Source organism: Corvus cornix, chromosome 1A (assembly GCF_000738735.6).
Source record: "Corvus cornix cornix isolate S_Up_H32 chromosome 1A, ASM73873v5, whole genome shotgun sequence".
NCBI lineage: Eukaryota > Metazoa > Chordata > Aves > Passeriformes > Corvidae > Corvus > Corvus cornix.
In genome coordinates this window covers 58,357,767-58,374,314 of record NC_047057.1, presented here as the reverse complement: position 1 = coordinate 58,374,314, position 16,548 = coordinate 58,357,767, and the positions used below count along the sequence as shown (strand labels likewise).

General features: G+C 40.7%; 1 protein-coding gene across 1 annotated transcript in view; it reads left to right on the top strand.

The window, feature by feature from the left end:
- Positions 1 to 16,548, top strand: part of TMEM178B (transmembrane protein 178B) — a 223,850-nt gene that overhangs the window by 186,012 nt on the left and 21,290 nt on the right. Inside the window, exon 3 of the mRNA XM_039570570.1 lies at positions 6,563 to 6,700. Coding sequence (XP_039426504.1) covers positions 6,563 to 6,700 — 138 coding nt within the window. The remainder of the gene's footprint in view (positions 1 to 6,562; positions 6,701 to 16,548) is intronic.

Sequence of the window (16,548 nt, the reverse complement as noted above, 5' to 3'; positions counted from 1 at the left end):
CCCTTTCCTCTGGTGCTTTATGACAGTTCACCAGAGATAAGAAATTGCAGTTTCATGTGGGGTTTGCTTTTTGCCAGCATAAACCTCTAAAGGTGTCAGCCTTTGTAGAAGACATGACTTCATTTCTCCCTTGATGAATGATTCACCTGACTCTGAAATTGTGGGATTTCTTCTGGAGGAAGGCAGGCTGTAATGCCAGCAGTGCATAGCCGGCACCTTCCTTTTGCGATTGTTTCTATTTTAAATAACTGTAAGAACACTTAAGAACTCTGACAGAGGAAGCCCATATAGGTGGTCTGTCCTGACAAGAATAAATAAATCTCATGATGCCTATTCTCCATACACCTCATCCTGAGGGACATGTTAACTAGCACAGACCACAGAAGCTTCCTATCAGCTTTTCCATGTAGGCGGGTTCATACATTGCCGGCAATCAAACACTTAACATTTTATCACACAAATAACAATCTCTAGTCAACAGAAGGTGATGGGATTTTGTGGTTTAGGAGAAGTTATGCATGTGTCTTATAAAGGCCACTGTACCTCTTGAGATATGAAGGTTCACTTCATGCTTGACAGAGCTGGTTTCCCTTTTTGTGAGGGTCTTCTGTTGTTCTTTCTCTCAGCTTTGAGGGAGTTGTGTTTTAGTGTAAGTTTGTGACGTGTATCTCTGAGTCTCTTGGGTGCAGATACATGTAAATATAATCTACTATTACCTTGGTTGAAGTGGGTTGTACTCATTGAGATTGCATTAGAGTAATCTTTAAACTGAGGACTGGGTTGCCGCAGTGAAAGGCACTCAGAGATTTTAACAGAGTCTCAGGTAGACTAATACATATTTCTGTTCTTATCTCTTCATACCTGAAGCGGAAAGAAAAGATTAAAACCCTCACCCTCTATTTGCCAACCTCATCCAAAATACAGTTTGAAGCTCTGCAGAGAGAATAGTGAGAGCCAGAAGATGCCACTCAAAATCACCTGCATTAACACTCACTTGTTCATTGTACCTGGGAGCTGCCAGGGCTGGCATTCAATAAAAGACATATCTGCCCAATTCTATCTCGTCCCCTCTGAAGTTCCGGGGCGAGATAAGAGAAGGGATTATGTCAGGAAAAGATACCTCTGTGCTGCTGATTCTTTATAAGAGAAGCAATTTAAACAAAGCTCAGTGAAATCTGGTAAATTGTGCTCTAGGGCTGTATGCAGTTCTTGAACAATTTCCAATACATACATTTGTTTGGAAAAAAGAAGGAAAAGGAGTGATTTTGACTCTTTTCAAGTATAAATGTTCTTGATCCCTGGTAAAGACAAATCAGAGGGAATTTAATATGGGAGGGTATAGATCACAGTGACCTGCAATGAAGGATTATGCTAAAGAATTACGCCATCCCAGTCTATTTCTACTTGTGACGTTAGTATATCCTGACATCTGTTCATAGACAGGCACAGAAATACATTTGTGATTTCCTTTTTGATTTTCCCATTTGTTGGGATACCTCAGGAAAGAACTGTGTTATACCCAGAATGTCTTCTAAGCTGTTCTAGATATTCTGGATACAAGCTTCAGGGTCCTTAGTTCCTGCAGACCTTCCTCTATTGGGAGAAGGAAGGAGGACGTGTAGGATGGACTACCTGAAATACTATTTGCAGCAATATTGCACTTTCTGAGGGTCTGATAACAAGCACTGTAGCTTGATCTGCTAGCAAACACTTGAGAACAAGCAGTTCTGAAAGCAAAACCAGTGCTGTGTGGTTCAAGTGCTGTCCAGAAATCCTGGTAATACAGATTTAATTATACACTCTCCACAAACTTTTCATGTAGCTGGGGGCATGTTGACTATTCTTGACTTGTTTTCCCCATCTTTCACAAGAGGCTTCTTCATATATGTGTTGTGAGTAAAGAAATCTCTAGTTTTTTGGAAGCACTGTTAAATTCTGTGGAAAGCAAGAGAGATATCAAGAGGAAGACTGAGCCCTTGCTTTAGAAAGATGACTTGCAATTTCAAGGAAGAGGACAGAACATCAGAAGTCAAAAAGGCATATGGAAATTTTCAAGAAGCAAAGCTGAATCAGAACAGGTTATGTTTGCAGCTGCTGGGGTGTGAAACTTCTGCCACAATGCGATAACCAGCATGAATTACTTTATTGCCCATAACAAATACAGATGGACAGATATCAGGGTGAAAGGAAGGGCAGGGGCATTTGCAAACTGACAGAGAGAACCTTCCATCATGTGTTGCTTGGAAATAAATGACTCTTAACCAGCTTTTCTGTCTTTCTTTGTCTTCAGAAAACGTATAGAGTTAATATTCCCAGCAGAAAACTAAAATGCTTTTAGGAAATACATGTTGGTTTATGAGAATCTGTCTGTATTTTAAGAACATTGTCTAAAATGCTAACGTTTCTCTTTTCATCACGATTCACAAAGCTTGTGGCTTTCAAATTTACCATTTCAGCTTCCATCACAGGACCTGGATTACTCGATTCCCTGTCCTTTCTCCAATGTTATCAGTCAAGAATTTTTTGTTCCCAACCTACATGAACGTGATACCTGTATTCCTTGCTTGATGATCCACATTGCTTTCGAGTCAGGACTGAGTTCCCTGCCTTTTACATGCAGCAGCACCTGTAGCAGTGCTAGATATGAAAAGTCTCCCAAAAAGAAGATATTCACTCATAGCTTTTAGTCGACATCAAAAAGAAAAAGGGATGAAGAAGGTGTTTCTAAAACATGTGTGGAAAGATAATTTTGTATGTTCACCCACAAGTGATGTTGGTATCTATGTCCACATAGTCAATCATTGAAACTAGCAGTCATGAAGGCAAAGCATAAAAATCAACTTCTGTATTACAGGTGTTATGGAATAAGCAATGTAACATTCCTTACTTTCACCTCATAGCTACATTTCTAAAGGTTTGGTCTGCTAGATGGTGGAGAAGGGGAACTCAGTGTCCCTGCAATGTGTGCACTTTGTTACAGTCTGAGGACTTGGGATGGGTACCCAGGAGAGGATCAGCTGTGGGACCAGCTAAGCAATGCACATGAATGCGCTGAGATAAGGGTTGTTTGCGGCTGCAGCTCCCATTTAGCTGTATAAGATTCAACAATGCATGCATTTTGCTGGCATAGTCACTCCTTCAGTTGATTGGTGTTGTCATGCCGTGACCCTGAGATCCTATTACTCAAGAGGTTTTCAAAAAGAGAAAGAACGTAGAGAACTATTAATTTCATAGTCTAAAAATAAATAAAAGCAATTTCAGAAAAATAAACCAAACCCAGAATGTGCTCAAACATCACAAAATGGTGTTACATGGACAGCATGACCCTTTTTACCTTTGCAGGATGCATTCAGGAAGGGTCTTATCAGTGCCAATCAAACTCAGACAAAACCCCATCAATTTGTACTGATGAGCTATTGTTTATTTATATGTCATCCTTCCATCCTAAATTAGCAGAACGAATTTAGATACTGCCTCGAGTACACAATGCAAATCTTTGCTTTTCTTCTGTCCTTTCTATGTCAAGCACCACACCAACAAAACAGTAATCATAAACAGGCCCATTAATAGGGATTGAGTCCAGGGAATATAGGCTCCTGTTCCTCTAAATAGCCTGAGGGTGGTGATTCGTTTACATCCATGAAGGACTTTTCCATAAAAGAATCACTTTGAGTAGACTTGATCCCAGCACTGACCTCAGCTTCATGTGGGCACTGACAGGTGAGGAGCACCAGGAAGATGCTGTTGGACAAGTGCAGACTGTTATTGAAACCCATTTTACAACTCCCTTCCCAGTACTGCCATTCACAAGGGCTCCCCTCAAGGCATGTTATGTCAAGACAAAAGCCAAACAGTTTTAAATAGAAAAGAAGGTTTATATTTTATTTGTTTCTGATAATCTCTAATGGATGGACTTGTGAGGAGCAGATTTGCAACTGGCCTAAGCAGTGACAATCTTAAACTAAGCTCACTGAACTTGTGAGAACTAAGAGTTCATAAAGAAGCTCAATTTGGATTTTTGCTGTATTGTATTGTAAGAAAGGGAATTTCAGGCTCCATCAGCAAGAGAGGTCAAGGGAAACAAACATCAAAATTTGGCCTAGAAATGTTTCTCCTGCTCCTTTAACTCTTCTGTTTGATGGCAAAATTCTCACAGATTTTAGCAGGATAAACACCATTCCTTAGTTTAGTATACAAAGATATGGAGATGCTTGTGATCCACTTTGGGGATTATGAAAACTGGGTCCATCAGCCAGACACTGGGGTAGATCTGAGGAATTCTGGACATCTTGCAGCTGAATAAAGCTATTTAATTTGAGCTCATTAGAAGCAGGTTGTTAGGGTATGTTTTCATTAGGACAGGCAAATGGTGTTACTTGGAGTCAGCAGTCACAAGGTAAATTGGAAGGGGTTTGTAGGGCTGACACAAAGAGCTGTGCAGCACCTCGGAGAGATGTGCTGTGCTGTTATGGAAGATGACATAGGAAACAGTAAAGACTTTATGTTTTCGTTCATCTTTCAAATTGAGCCCAGCCTTCGTGGACTGAAAAAGTAGGAAGACACTCAGCCATCAAAGATGCTCACTAATATTTACTGCTTGTTTTAAAAAGCACTCTGAGAAATTCCCAAGGAACAGAGATTAGCATTGCCTGGGAGAAGTACAAGTTTCTGCAGGAAAAACTTTCTTTTTTTTTGTACTAGAACTCCTTGAACATAGTCAAATGTGGTGGGACAGTCACAAAACCTAAGATAAAAGTACTTATTTTAAGATGTGTATCTTGTTAAAAGGACCTGGTTACTGGTGGGCTGAAGAACTGGTTATCTTTTTGTTGTCTGAGAGATGCCTCGGAAAATGAGTGACACTCTACAGGAAGGAGTTGTAGCTTCAAGGGAGGGCTTGTGTTTGTATGCGACTTGATCTTGCATACAAAGTGCTATAATGAACAGGGACCTGAGTAAACTGCCTTCAAGTTATTCTGTCCCAGCATATCTATAGACTTTGTGGACGCTTAGCATTTTGGATATGAAGTTTTATAGATCCCTGATTATGATAATTTATCACTCTTCACAAATTTCACTGAATCTGTGCTGTGGGTATTAGTGGTCCTTTTATCCACTGTGGGAAAAGCATAAAAAACAACAGAAACTGAGAAATAGTCACAGGCCAGCCAAGGAGAAAAGCTGCCATAGAGACTGGTGGATGATTCACAGTTTTCAAATCTTTCTCCTCTGTCATAAGCATTCTGTTTCTTGAAAAAAAAACTAAAATCATTGCTGTGCAAAGAAAAAAAAAATGTTTCAAGAAGGAAACAAATGTTTAGAGAGTTGACTTGGCTGGAATTTTCTCTGTATGTATACTCTTGACATATCAGTGCTTGAACTTTTTATGCGTGCATGAAAGGGGGACAGGGAATAATCAAATGTTAGTGAAGATGCCCCCATCTGTTTCATTATCTGAGGGTGTGAAGATGCTCTTTAGCTCACATAGTCCTTGCTCTTTCAGTTGCCAGGTGGTCTCACTGCCCAGATTTCACATCCAAACCAACTGTGAAGAATTTTTTTTCCCAGAACATGCAGGAAGAGGGTTCCCAGCAGTCCCATAGTCCCATCCTTTTTGCAGAAGGCAAATATGCAACATAACCAGGTCTCTGTTTAAGGATTCCTGTCATTAGGACATGAGGACTCTTTTCCTTTATTTACGAAATAAATGCAGGTCAACGCCTTTCACCCACATCAGACGTACTCAGTCCCCACTTGAATACAAAAATGTTTTGCTCCAGCACCCTGCCCTCCTCCTACAGTCAGTGCTCCCTGGAGCACTCAAAAATGTCCTCACCAAAAATCATGTGGCAAGGTCACCATCTAGGTACAGGAGAGGACAATGATGTGTCCTCTGTCCCAGCCGTGTATCTGGAGTGCATTTAATGATGTCTGACACCAGAGTATCTGTGTGCCTCGCTGTTCTGGAGGGACTGCGTTTCACTCCTACCACCACTGGATGCTACAGCCCAGCTTACATGTGGGAACCTGTGGCCCAGAGGGGCTCAGTGACTTGCCCAAGATCACCAAGGGGGTCAGAATTGAGGTGAATCCTCTGTCGTGTTTGTGCTGGCACAAAGCATAGAAACTGCTTTGCTGATCAGTTTGAGCAGGGACATCCTTTGGATGCCGTGGAGTAATGGACAGAGATGAGAAGGCAAGATGTAAGCAGATGTTGTGCTAGTGCCCAGAGACTGGAGTTATTAGGCACAGTATTGCACTGAGGCCATTTTACAACTTCTAGCTCCTGAGCAAGCTGTCACAAGTCACTTGAGTGCATCTGCACTGAGCTTCATTGTGTGGTAAAATAGTCACCTGCTCTCTCTCCTGCCAGCCCAAGCTAGTGACTTAATTTATGGTTTGTCCTCGCTCTGAATCATCCATACTCACATCATCCTACACCAACACACACTGAAGTCCTTGCAGATCAGTAGCATTTTGGATTAAGACAGATATGAACCCCTGATGATGCTGATTTATGACTGTTCCCACTCATGTTGTTTTTCTGTCTTCCCCACTGCAGATCTGCGCAGGATGACAGCTGGCTTCATGGGCATGGCTGTGGCCATCATCCTCTTTGGATGGATTATCGGCGTGCTGGGGTGCTGTTGGGATCGAGGCCTTATGCAGTATGTGGCAGGGCTTCTCTTCCTCATGGGAGGTAAGGATGATGGTGTTTGAAGGAATGTGTATTTCTTGTTTTCATGTTCCCTCTTTCCACATGTCCCTCCTTTTCTAAGTCACTGAAAATATGTTTTCAGAGTTGTTTTACTTGATCTGGACTTGGTTTTATTCTGAGCTCCTTCTGGTGCACATCAAGGATCACCCAGCCATAGTTACTTCCATAGTAACCCAGCCATTTTACTTCTATCACAAAACAGTATCTGTAACTCATGGTAGTAGAAAGGGCCATCTGAGTTTTTTAGTACAGTATTCTCTTGTTGCAAATAACACTGTCACTTAGTAAGCTCAGTAATAAAAATCTGAATATTATGTAGATGTTAGTCTCACCACTATCCTATTTCACAGTGGGACACTTTGATACCTAGAAACTGTGCTGAAAGTTATAATCTATATTTATTACTCATCAGTTGTTCTTGAGTCAAATGTAACCTTTAGTTTATATGTCTCTTTCTTTGCTGTACCTATGAAGAGCAATGGTATTCTGTTTTCCTTTTTCCACTCTACATAGACTGTCTTGTAGACTTGTCTCTGTAAGAACAATTATCAATCCAGCAGCCCTTACTGCCACCTGTTCTTGTTCATACTTGCCTTTCTCAAATATGGATGAGAAGGACTATTCCCTAACAATGTCTAATCAAGACCTTGTATAAGTGGTGTGATGGTTTTCTTCCCCTGCTGGTAATTCCTTGCCTGAAGTATTTTGTGGTTGTATTTGCTTTTTCATGCTGCATCACACTGGAGACCCACAGTCATCCTGCAGCTGGATGATACATCCAGGCCTTTCTCCACCTTTGTACTTTCCTACTGATGCTCTCCCAATTTACAGCAGAGGTTCTGTTTATTATTCCCCAGGTACATGCCCTGACACTCTGTGCTTTTGAACTTCTTCCCATTCCTACTACAGCAGCCCTCAAGGTCATCCAACATTTCCCATGTAATGTACCAGCCTTCCTTACTACAGATGCCATCCAAATTTCTGTTAGCAGCAAATTTCAAGGCACAGTTACTTGAAATGAAGGGTGTGAGAGTCAAGACCCAAACACAGCTCTGGGTGAATGTCTCAAAGTGAACACCACTACTTCTGTTATCTTTTCTTTTCTCTGCTGGTAATTTTTGTTTAGCTGGGTTTTTGCCCTCCAGGCAGATCACCTCTTCAGTGCACTTTATCATCTGTTTATCTGTACTGTGGTGTGACACAGATCAGTGTGTCACATAGAGGAAAGATTCCGTAGTCCCAGAAGAGGAGTTAAGTGCTGGAGTAACAAGTATTTATGTTCTAGTGATGTTGTGCTGGTGACATTAGACATAAGTTCTCTCTGTGCCCGCAAACACATTTGAAGTCTGCTAGGACCTTGTGCAAGCACACACTGGTCTTTGTGAGGATGTCTGTAAATGTTTTGTTGTGGGTGTCAAAACATTATGGGCAATGGCTTGCCAGATGAGCTTGGTTTCTCATGTATTTAAAAGCTTAGTTTGCACAGGGGCCATTTTGCTCCAATCTGTTCAGATATCTGTGTGGTATTTAAGTTACTACAGCACAACATTCAGATTAAAACATTAAGAGTATACTAAATAAATACAGAAAACTTAAACTTATTAGAAACTAGCTATGTCTTGTTTACTATTTGGAAATCAGCATTATATATGGGGTGGTTTCTAGTGCAGCTGCAGAGATTACCTTTTGGCTCAACATTATTTGTTAGTGATTTGAAAGATGACTGAAAAGTTTTCAGGTGAAAAGAGATTCAATATAACCACGTGTAGTGGAATGGGTCACTCAGCTTGCAAAGCCATCTTTTGGTGTGCTCAAACAATACACATTTCAGTGGAGACAGAGCCAAGGTCACACAACAGCCTCAGTCATCCCCACGGAACAAGATGCTCCCTCTCAGAGAGGAGGGACTCTGAAAAGGTCTCTGGAATCATGGGTGCTGGGATCATCCAGCTGTGCAGGAGCTCTCAGTGCAATGCAGCTGCTAAATGGGTTATTTCTTATGGAATATACAATGAGACCATGAGGTGGTGTTACCTCTGGGCTAAGCAAAGCTATTTCTGGAATCCTAATCAGGTGTCAATGCTAAAGAAGGATGTGGAAAGAATGGGAGAGGTTTGCAGAAGAGCTGTAAGAATGACTTGTGGTTTGAAAAACAAGAAACAGACACCATGCCACAGTAAGCCAATTGTTTGAAACTGTTTAACAGAAGGTTTATAATTGACTTGAACACAGAGTGAAAGTACCTATGCAGTGAGAAGCCATCTGATAGTAGTATGCTCTTTGCATAGACAAAATAATAACCAGATCCAGCAGTTGGAACCTGAAACTAATTGAAATGAGAGGCACCAGATTATTTTATCTGCCAAATTCTGTCAAGAAGTGTAATATTATAAATAAAGATGTGCTGGGAGGAGATCAAACTTATTTTCTGCTTCAGCGCAGACACGTGGATCAGTATTACCCAAAGGTTACTCTCTTTCTTGTTTTGCACAAGTCAGTAGCAACTGCCATACCAATTTCCTTTAACAGCAAATGGGCATAAAGTAACATCTACAAACCGAAGCAGTCAGTTAATAAAATACACAACTAGAGCCATCTAATCTAAAAGTCAGTAGCTATCAATGTTTTCAGACTGTGTCATGTGTTAGACAGTCCTTCCTTTTACAGCCAATGAATCTTTTAATTTAAACTTTTTTATTGCTGGATGGTGTTTGAATACAAAACTGCTTCTGTCATGCCATGAATGCTGTCAACATATTACCATTCTGTTTCTTAAACTACATGGAGCCAGAGTGCCTCTCAGTTTTGCCTGACTCTTTCTCAGGTCCAATAATGGGAAAACTGCTCTGGAAGGTTTCTGCCATCTGACCTCATTGCAGCTGACAGGAGACTGTGTTCAATTGGTAGCTATAGAATCTGACTGAAATCTAACCTTCCCTTCCATTTGCAACACCACTTGTTTTGGCTATGTTTGTAGTATTTGTACTGGTTTTATTTCTAGAAAAATAGCTCTTTTGCAATGTTTGAACATTGCTGGCTTAACATATCTATGGGGTTTGTCCCTTATTGCCCATAATTCTTTGAACAGGAAATCTCAACAGAGCACTGAGAAGTGTGCTATAATAATCTAACGAGATCAGACGTGGTTTGCTTGGACCTCTGGTTCTTTATTATATTTACCAAACCATCCTCTTGCTAACCTATGTGGCAGTGCCTCATAAGGACTTGCTTTGCTTTGCTTGATCTAATTTCTCAAGCAAATTGCTGAAACAAGTCATTTACGAAATGCTGGCTATTATCTGGTATTAGCTCATCTGGAATCCAGGACATGTAAACTGTGATTTAGAGTGTGTTTTACACTGCTATTCTGCATGTTTTGTAACAAGCTAAAAACTATTAATAATTCATCTTTCCTGTTTAGTCCAAATGTATCTGTATCAACAGCAATCACAGATCCCTTACAGCTTCCAAAGTTCTTTTCCATAATTTTTGGTTTTATTGTACAGTTTATACTTGGATCCCTTATCTTGAATGACAGCGTTTGCCTGTCCACAGTAGGATTTTTTTTCAGTCCCTCATGTTGTACAGAGCCGGATGGATACTGTAAATTATGTTTAGCACTTTTTATCTCATTTTGCATGATGGTACTGTTGCACAGCCTCCTGTACCCAGAATTGTACTATCTGTTGTAGTTTCATTTCAGTATTGTCAGTATCATTTTATCCTGCAAGGTGGGAGAGTTTATCTTTTTGAGAGTTTTTCCATTGGGAACTGTGCTCTTAAATTTCACTGTGATTAGTCCATTTTATTCATCTTGCTTGAGACTAGTTAATTCTGTAACAGAAGTGGGTCACACTCAAATTATACATGACTCCAAGCACATCCTCTTGCAGGTTCTTGTGTTTTCTCTTCATGCAAATTACTGAAAATCTGTGCACCAGTAAAAGCCCCATCCAGTAATTTTGTAATTTTATAACTATTTGTGGAACCTTAGGAGCATCTGTAACACTACTTCCAAATGTTAGTCCTGTGGCAAACCTGATGCTTTCATGCTCATCAAGTACCTAGTCTAACAGGAATTCAGTTAAACATCTCTCTGAGGAAATGCATGTGGGGCATTTCATATGCTGTGTGTTGACCAAAGCAGTTTTATTTGCACCAGAACTGTGCCTTTGCTTTTTCAAGTCTAGACGTGGCCACCTCATCAGTTCTCAGGAAGTGGTGTTCACATTTTCTGGCTTTGAGCAGTTCTTTTGAATGTATTCAAATCCTTGACCTTTTTGGGTTTATTATCATAGCAAACATGTCAATTCTTTTGATTGGTGTCTTCACTCTCCCGACAGCTAATTTAACCAATATCATCAAGTTTTACTTCTATCTCCCAAGAGCTGAGATGCTACGAATTGCCACATTGGTAATTCTACCAAGGCAAATTCCATTGGCTCTAGGAATCCCTTATTTTAGCTCTCCATCAAGTTGTTTATGAATATTTCCTGTATCATGATCAGCAAACAAGCTGTATATCCATCTAACCCTAGTTTTTTCTACCTGCTCTCCTGCACATTCATCCATAGGATTTTCTTGTTTCAGCATCTCAGATTCTGCTAGTTTTGCAGCCATGCAAACCCAACCTCACCACACCTTCTGTTATTGTACTTGCTTTATAAAATCATCTTTTAAAGACAATCTCGGATAGCCTGATGTTTTCCCAGGTCAGCTGATTTCAGTCACCTGTTTTGAAATATCATACTGCTTGCATTATTTCTAATTTGAGGGCAGGGGTGACTTTGTACCTAAATGCTTCAAAACCCTTTTCTTCCTCATCAGTGCCTGCTGTGGGGAAAGTGGGGTGGCTGCCTCCTGGTGGCATGATCCAGTGTTTTGGCAGTGATTGCATCCTCCCCCTCCCTACCTTGTGTACCTCCCTGCTGAACTGCTGTCTGTTGTCCCAGCTGGAAATACAAAATGGCACTTCCAATATCATGTTCTGGTACTTGCTTCAGCACACAATTATCCCTGGCGAAAGCTACATCACTTGCCTTTGTAAATGTATTAAAAGACTGACAAAGAATGACGTTTTATCGTCCTTACCAGAGCTCTGTTCTTCAGCTGCACATTCATGTATTTTCCCTTCATAAGTCTGTAATTTGCACTGAGAACACATTTCAGTGAAATAGTTTGGGGTTTTACTGCATGCCTAACAAGGCAGCCCCTTCAGGGAGAGACTTCTGCGTTGTCTTATTTTGTTCCAAATTTACTGCAAATAAATGCAATAAATCATCTCTGCGCTTGTTTACTGTTTCTACCTGTTCTCTTCACTCATATCAGGTCTCTGCCAGTTTTGTCTTGTGACATACACTTTAGGATGACTTCAGGGTTTTTTCCTCATTCACTAACAATTTCCTTAGAGAAGCATGTAATTTTACTAGCCTTGCAAATATTCATTATTCTTTGCAAAGTCAAGTGAGTTTCTTGCTGTAACCTTGCTTTGAGCCAATTAGAAATTTTACCATTAATAATTCAGTCTCTAATTAGTCTATTTGAAAATTATTCCAGCTGTTAAATGCCCTTATTCATGTGATTTGGCTTGACCATGCAGATCTGTAATAAAATGATCTGGAGGCTCATGTAGCAGCTCATTTCTTGTCTTTGCCTAGCGATATTTTTGCATGAGGTGCTGGGCTTGGAGCTTTGCTTAGGAGTCTGAAACTCCCCTTTCTACTGGCATGAAAGACTTGGAAGTCATGCTGCACACATAAAGTAGTAGTATGGAGTTTTTCTGGCCTGATTTTTGTCCTAGCATTCGCTTTCAAAAACATCAAGAATTTCTTTCATCCTCTCCTCCTCCCTCCTCACCAGTCTGGGGGTTTCAAGTGCCATTTGCCAGTTCCACTTCTGCCACTGATTCGGGTTTCTTCTGACCCCCTCTAAGAGTGCTGCAGAGACATTACTCTTTGTAGCCTGTCCATACTCAGAGGACCTAGGTCAGGGTTAGAAAAGCTTCAAATCTTTCCAACAGCAGAGGTGAACACCTCTTCTTTCCAATGCTGCAGTAAAGATAAGCAGGCAGGAAATATGTGTGAGAAAGAATAAAAAGTTAAGTTATGCAGGTGTGTTGGCATAATGCAATGCTTTATTTCAGATATACAAGAGAGAATGTTTATTAAAGAAAGAAAAACCCACTTATGTATGTATGAACGTGTTCTTATTTATATTTTAAACTAGGGAGAAGCAGCTTTTTATAAGTTATTTCTAGCCTTCTCAGAAATACTTCCAAAATATTCCTTTCCTCTGTCCAGGGATAAGTCAAAATGCTTTATTATCCTCCCAGCCAGAGGATGGACCGACGATTTAGGCTGGGTCACCTCCTGCCCTAGCCGTGCCCCACTTCATGCGGGGCTGTTGCAAGGTGCCAGCAGGGATGAGGACACACCCAGGGCTTTGTGCCAGTGCCATCAGCTGTCACAGCGTGACTCATTGTGCCCAGGAGCTGATGACCAGACTGGGATGCCAACTCCATCAGAAAGTAGGGCTTCAAAACAGGGCTTGGGAGCCCATGCTGCACTGCTGTCAGTACAGCTGAGCTGCACACGTCCATATCCTCTTTCTTTCCCACCTCCACAGAGAGCCTTGTCTTCCAAATCCCCGAGCCTCTGTGCTGTGCTTCCTCTGCCTGTGCTGTGCATTAGTTAGGAGATGACAACGGAGGCATCTGTGTATTTGCAGCCATGGATCGTTACCAGCTGTTGAGTCATTTGAGGCCCAAATTAGACTCACTGTACTTTGAAAATAGCACATAACGGTAGAAAATAAGAGTATTTATTCTACACAACTGTGGTCCTGTCATCTCAAAATAATCGTTCCACTGCTGAATAATTTAAGAAACAAAAATGGAGCAATTTAATGCAGCAAGTGTAAGGCAAAGCTCTGTGACTGACATCTCCTAGGCAGTTATGAAGTACCTTCATAGTAGCTGCCAAGAGGAAAGAGAAAGATAAACAAAGGGAGAAAGTAAGAGCCATTCTTTGGAATGCATTGGGAAATATGATCGGTCCCACAGGGCACCTAGGATTTCTATTTTTCATTAATAATCAAGGTCTCTACCCATTCTTCAGAATGTTTACTTGTAGTGACATGATCAATCACAACACTGAATATGGAAGGTATTTCCTGTGTTCATATTTAATTTTTTCATTTCCACAACGTTATTCTTTGCAAGTTCAGTTTCTTGTGCTTCTTTCCAAAAAGGAATAGTTTTAGAAAGTTTACATCAAATATTTTTTTCCCTATGGAAAGGCAAGTGTAAATGCATATGTGTGTGCAGAAGTGTGTGCATACAGATCTTAAACAGCAGCAAGTGATCTATAGAAAAATCAAGACCTGCAGTAAGTTACTGGAATGTGAACTGTGAAGCTTGGGATAAATACAGTTTTCACAAAGGCATAATACCTTTGGCCACCTATAAGAGTATTTATAATTCAAGAAGGTTGGAACACTGGAAAAAATGAAATACCAATCATGCTTTATTCCTGTGGGAGGTACTAAATTAATGATGACTGCAGAGGAGCTTAAAAATTTGGCAAAACTCCCTACCAACCACTGTGAGAACTTACTTATGTGGATTGACCTCCAGATGGAGACAAAGGCTGGTTTGTATCAAGAGATGCCATAAATGGGTTATGAAAGTCTTTGAGACCAGCCTCAGCACAACAAAGCAAGTCCCTCCTTTGCCATGCCTCCCTCACCACACACATGAACGCTCTGGCTCCTACTTGTGCTTTTGGTTAAATTTTGCATTATGCTCTAAAGTGATTTAAGGCTTTGAGTTGGAATGAGCTTGAGTTAATATACAGCGTTAATAGGCTTTAAATGTTTAAACCTCTCAAAGGCTCTTAATTGTTTAAAACTCTCAAACACATGACAAGGGTGTTGTGGAAGGCAGAAAAGGAGCTGATGAGGGTCTTCTGGGACCTGTGAGGAGAAGCAGAGCTCAGAGCAGTCATGCAGGTTTTGTGCCCATCAGGAAGTAATGTAACAAGGCCAAGAGCATGCATATTCAGGAAAAAAGAGTCGACCTGTTTCTAAAAATATCCTTTTTCTTCACTTTTAAGGATTTGTCCCTCTTTATGGGGAGTGGCCAAGGAAATTGGGGTTGTTAACTGTGGAGAAAAGAAGGGTCAGGGGTGACTATTCCTCTTTACAACCACCTGACAGGAAATTGTAGCTATGAAGGAGTTGGTCTCTTCTCCAAATAACAAGGGATAGAACAAGAGGAAATGGCCTCAAATTGTACCAGGGAAGCTTTAGATTGGATAATAGGAAAATTCTCTGCACCAAAAAGGTGGTCAAGCACTGAAACAGGCTGTCCAGGGAAGAGGTTGAGTCACTATCCCTGGAGGCATTCAAGAGATGTGTAGGTGTGGCACTTAGGGACATGGTTTAGTGATAGATTTGGCAGTACTGGGTTAATGGTTGGACTCGATGATCTTAGAGGTCTTTCCCAACCTAAGTAATTCTATGATTCCTTTAAAACATCTCTCCCTGCACAGTTTGTGGCGTCTCTCACAGGCCTGGTTGAAGGTCATGTTCCTTGGTTGCATTTTAGGCCAGGTTTCTGGAGTCTGAAGAGTGGCTCTTTTTTTATGTATTTCAAAATTAGGCCACTGATGGATACATGTCCAGACATATATATATGGATACAGGTTCACTATATGTATATGTGTCCTGATACGGGGGTAGAACTGGAGGTGCACCTTCATCCAGACCAGTGAACCATTAGTAATCAGCTTTTAGCAATTGTTATCCCTTGCCTTTTGAATGCTAGCTAATTTCCTATTTTCACTCAAAAAATAAATATTTAGGAAATCACCCAAGCAGACATACATCCCCTTTGACATCTTTTGGGGTTAATATAATGCCAAGATGGCCTGTTGAGCATTTCCCAGCTGAGAAAGAAGTTGCTCAGGTAACAGCAGGACAAGGCTCTCAATGCTCTGCCTTTTATGCTTAAAAAAGCAGAGCATTGTTACATCTTTACTTCTAGTAGTTCTCTCTGCTTTCTGGTGAGCCAACAACACATTTGGCATTTATTTACTTATGCTGGCACTCATTTTGAAAAGGAAATAGGATACTCTCTGGAAATATGAAAGATCACCCACTTTCGCAGTACGGACATCTGTGTGTCACTGCATATCAGCCACTGACATGCTCTTTTATAATTTCATGTTATAATACTCCTCAAGGGGAATCATAATTTTCATTTACAGCATAAGTTCAAATGCAGAGTTATATCTTTTTTCTCATAGAATATTATTTTCACTAGACGCTCTGTTTTTCCAGTGCCTCACGAATATATCTGCTTCTCTAGGTGAATACTGGCACACCTAGCATTGAAATGTTGAGACCTAAGAGTTAACATCCCCGTAAGAAAATAGGGGTTGGGATATAGATGTGGTTTTTGCAAGTCAATAACACTACTGTGCTGCAGAGTGTAGTCATTTAGAAGTATTGTTCTTTGCCTTTTTTTTTGCCCTGGGAGGCTCAACAAGAGAATTCATTGTCAACTCCATAGCATTTGATCTCCATGGAAACATTATCAGCTGACTTCAAAGTCAACCTTCAAATGTGTTGTGGATTTTTTTTTTCCTGTGGCTTATTTCTGATGCTCCTAAATGTGCACTTGCAGGCTATGGGGGAAGAAATACCAACACAATTCCACCAACCTTGTACCTGATCACGGGAGAGCACTGGCACTTAGGAGAAGGAGAGAAAAAGCTTCTTTAATGAGGTGCAGAGATCTTACAGTCTGGAGCAAAAGACAGGGCAAGTAG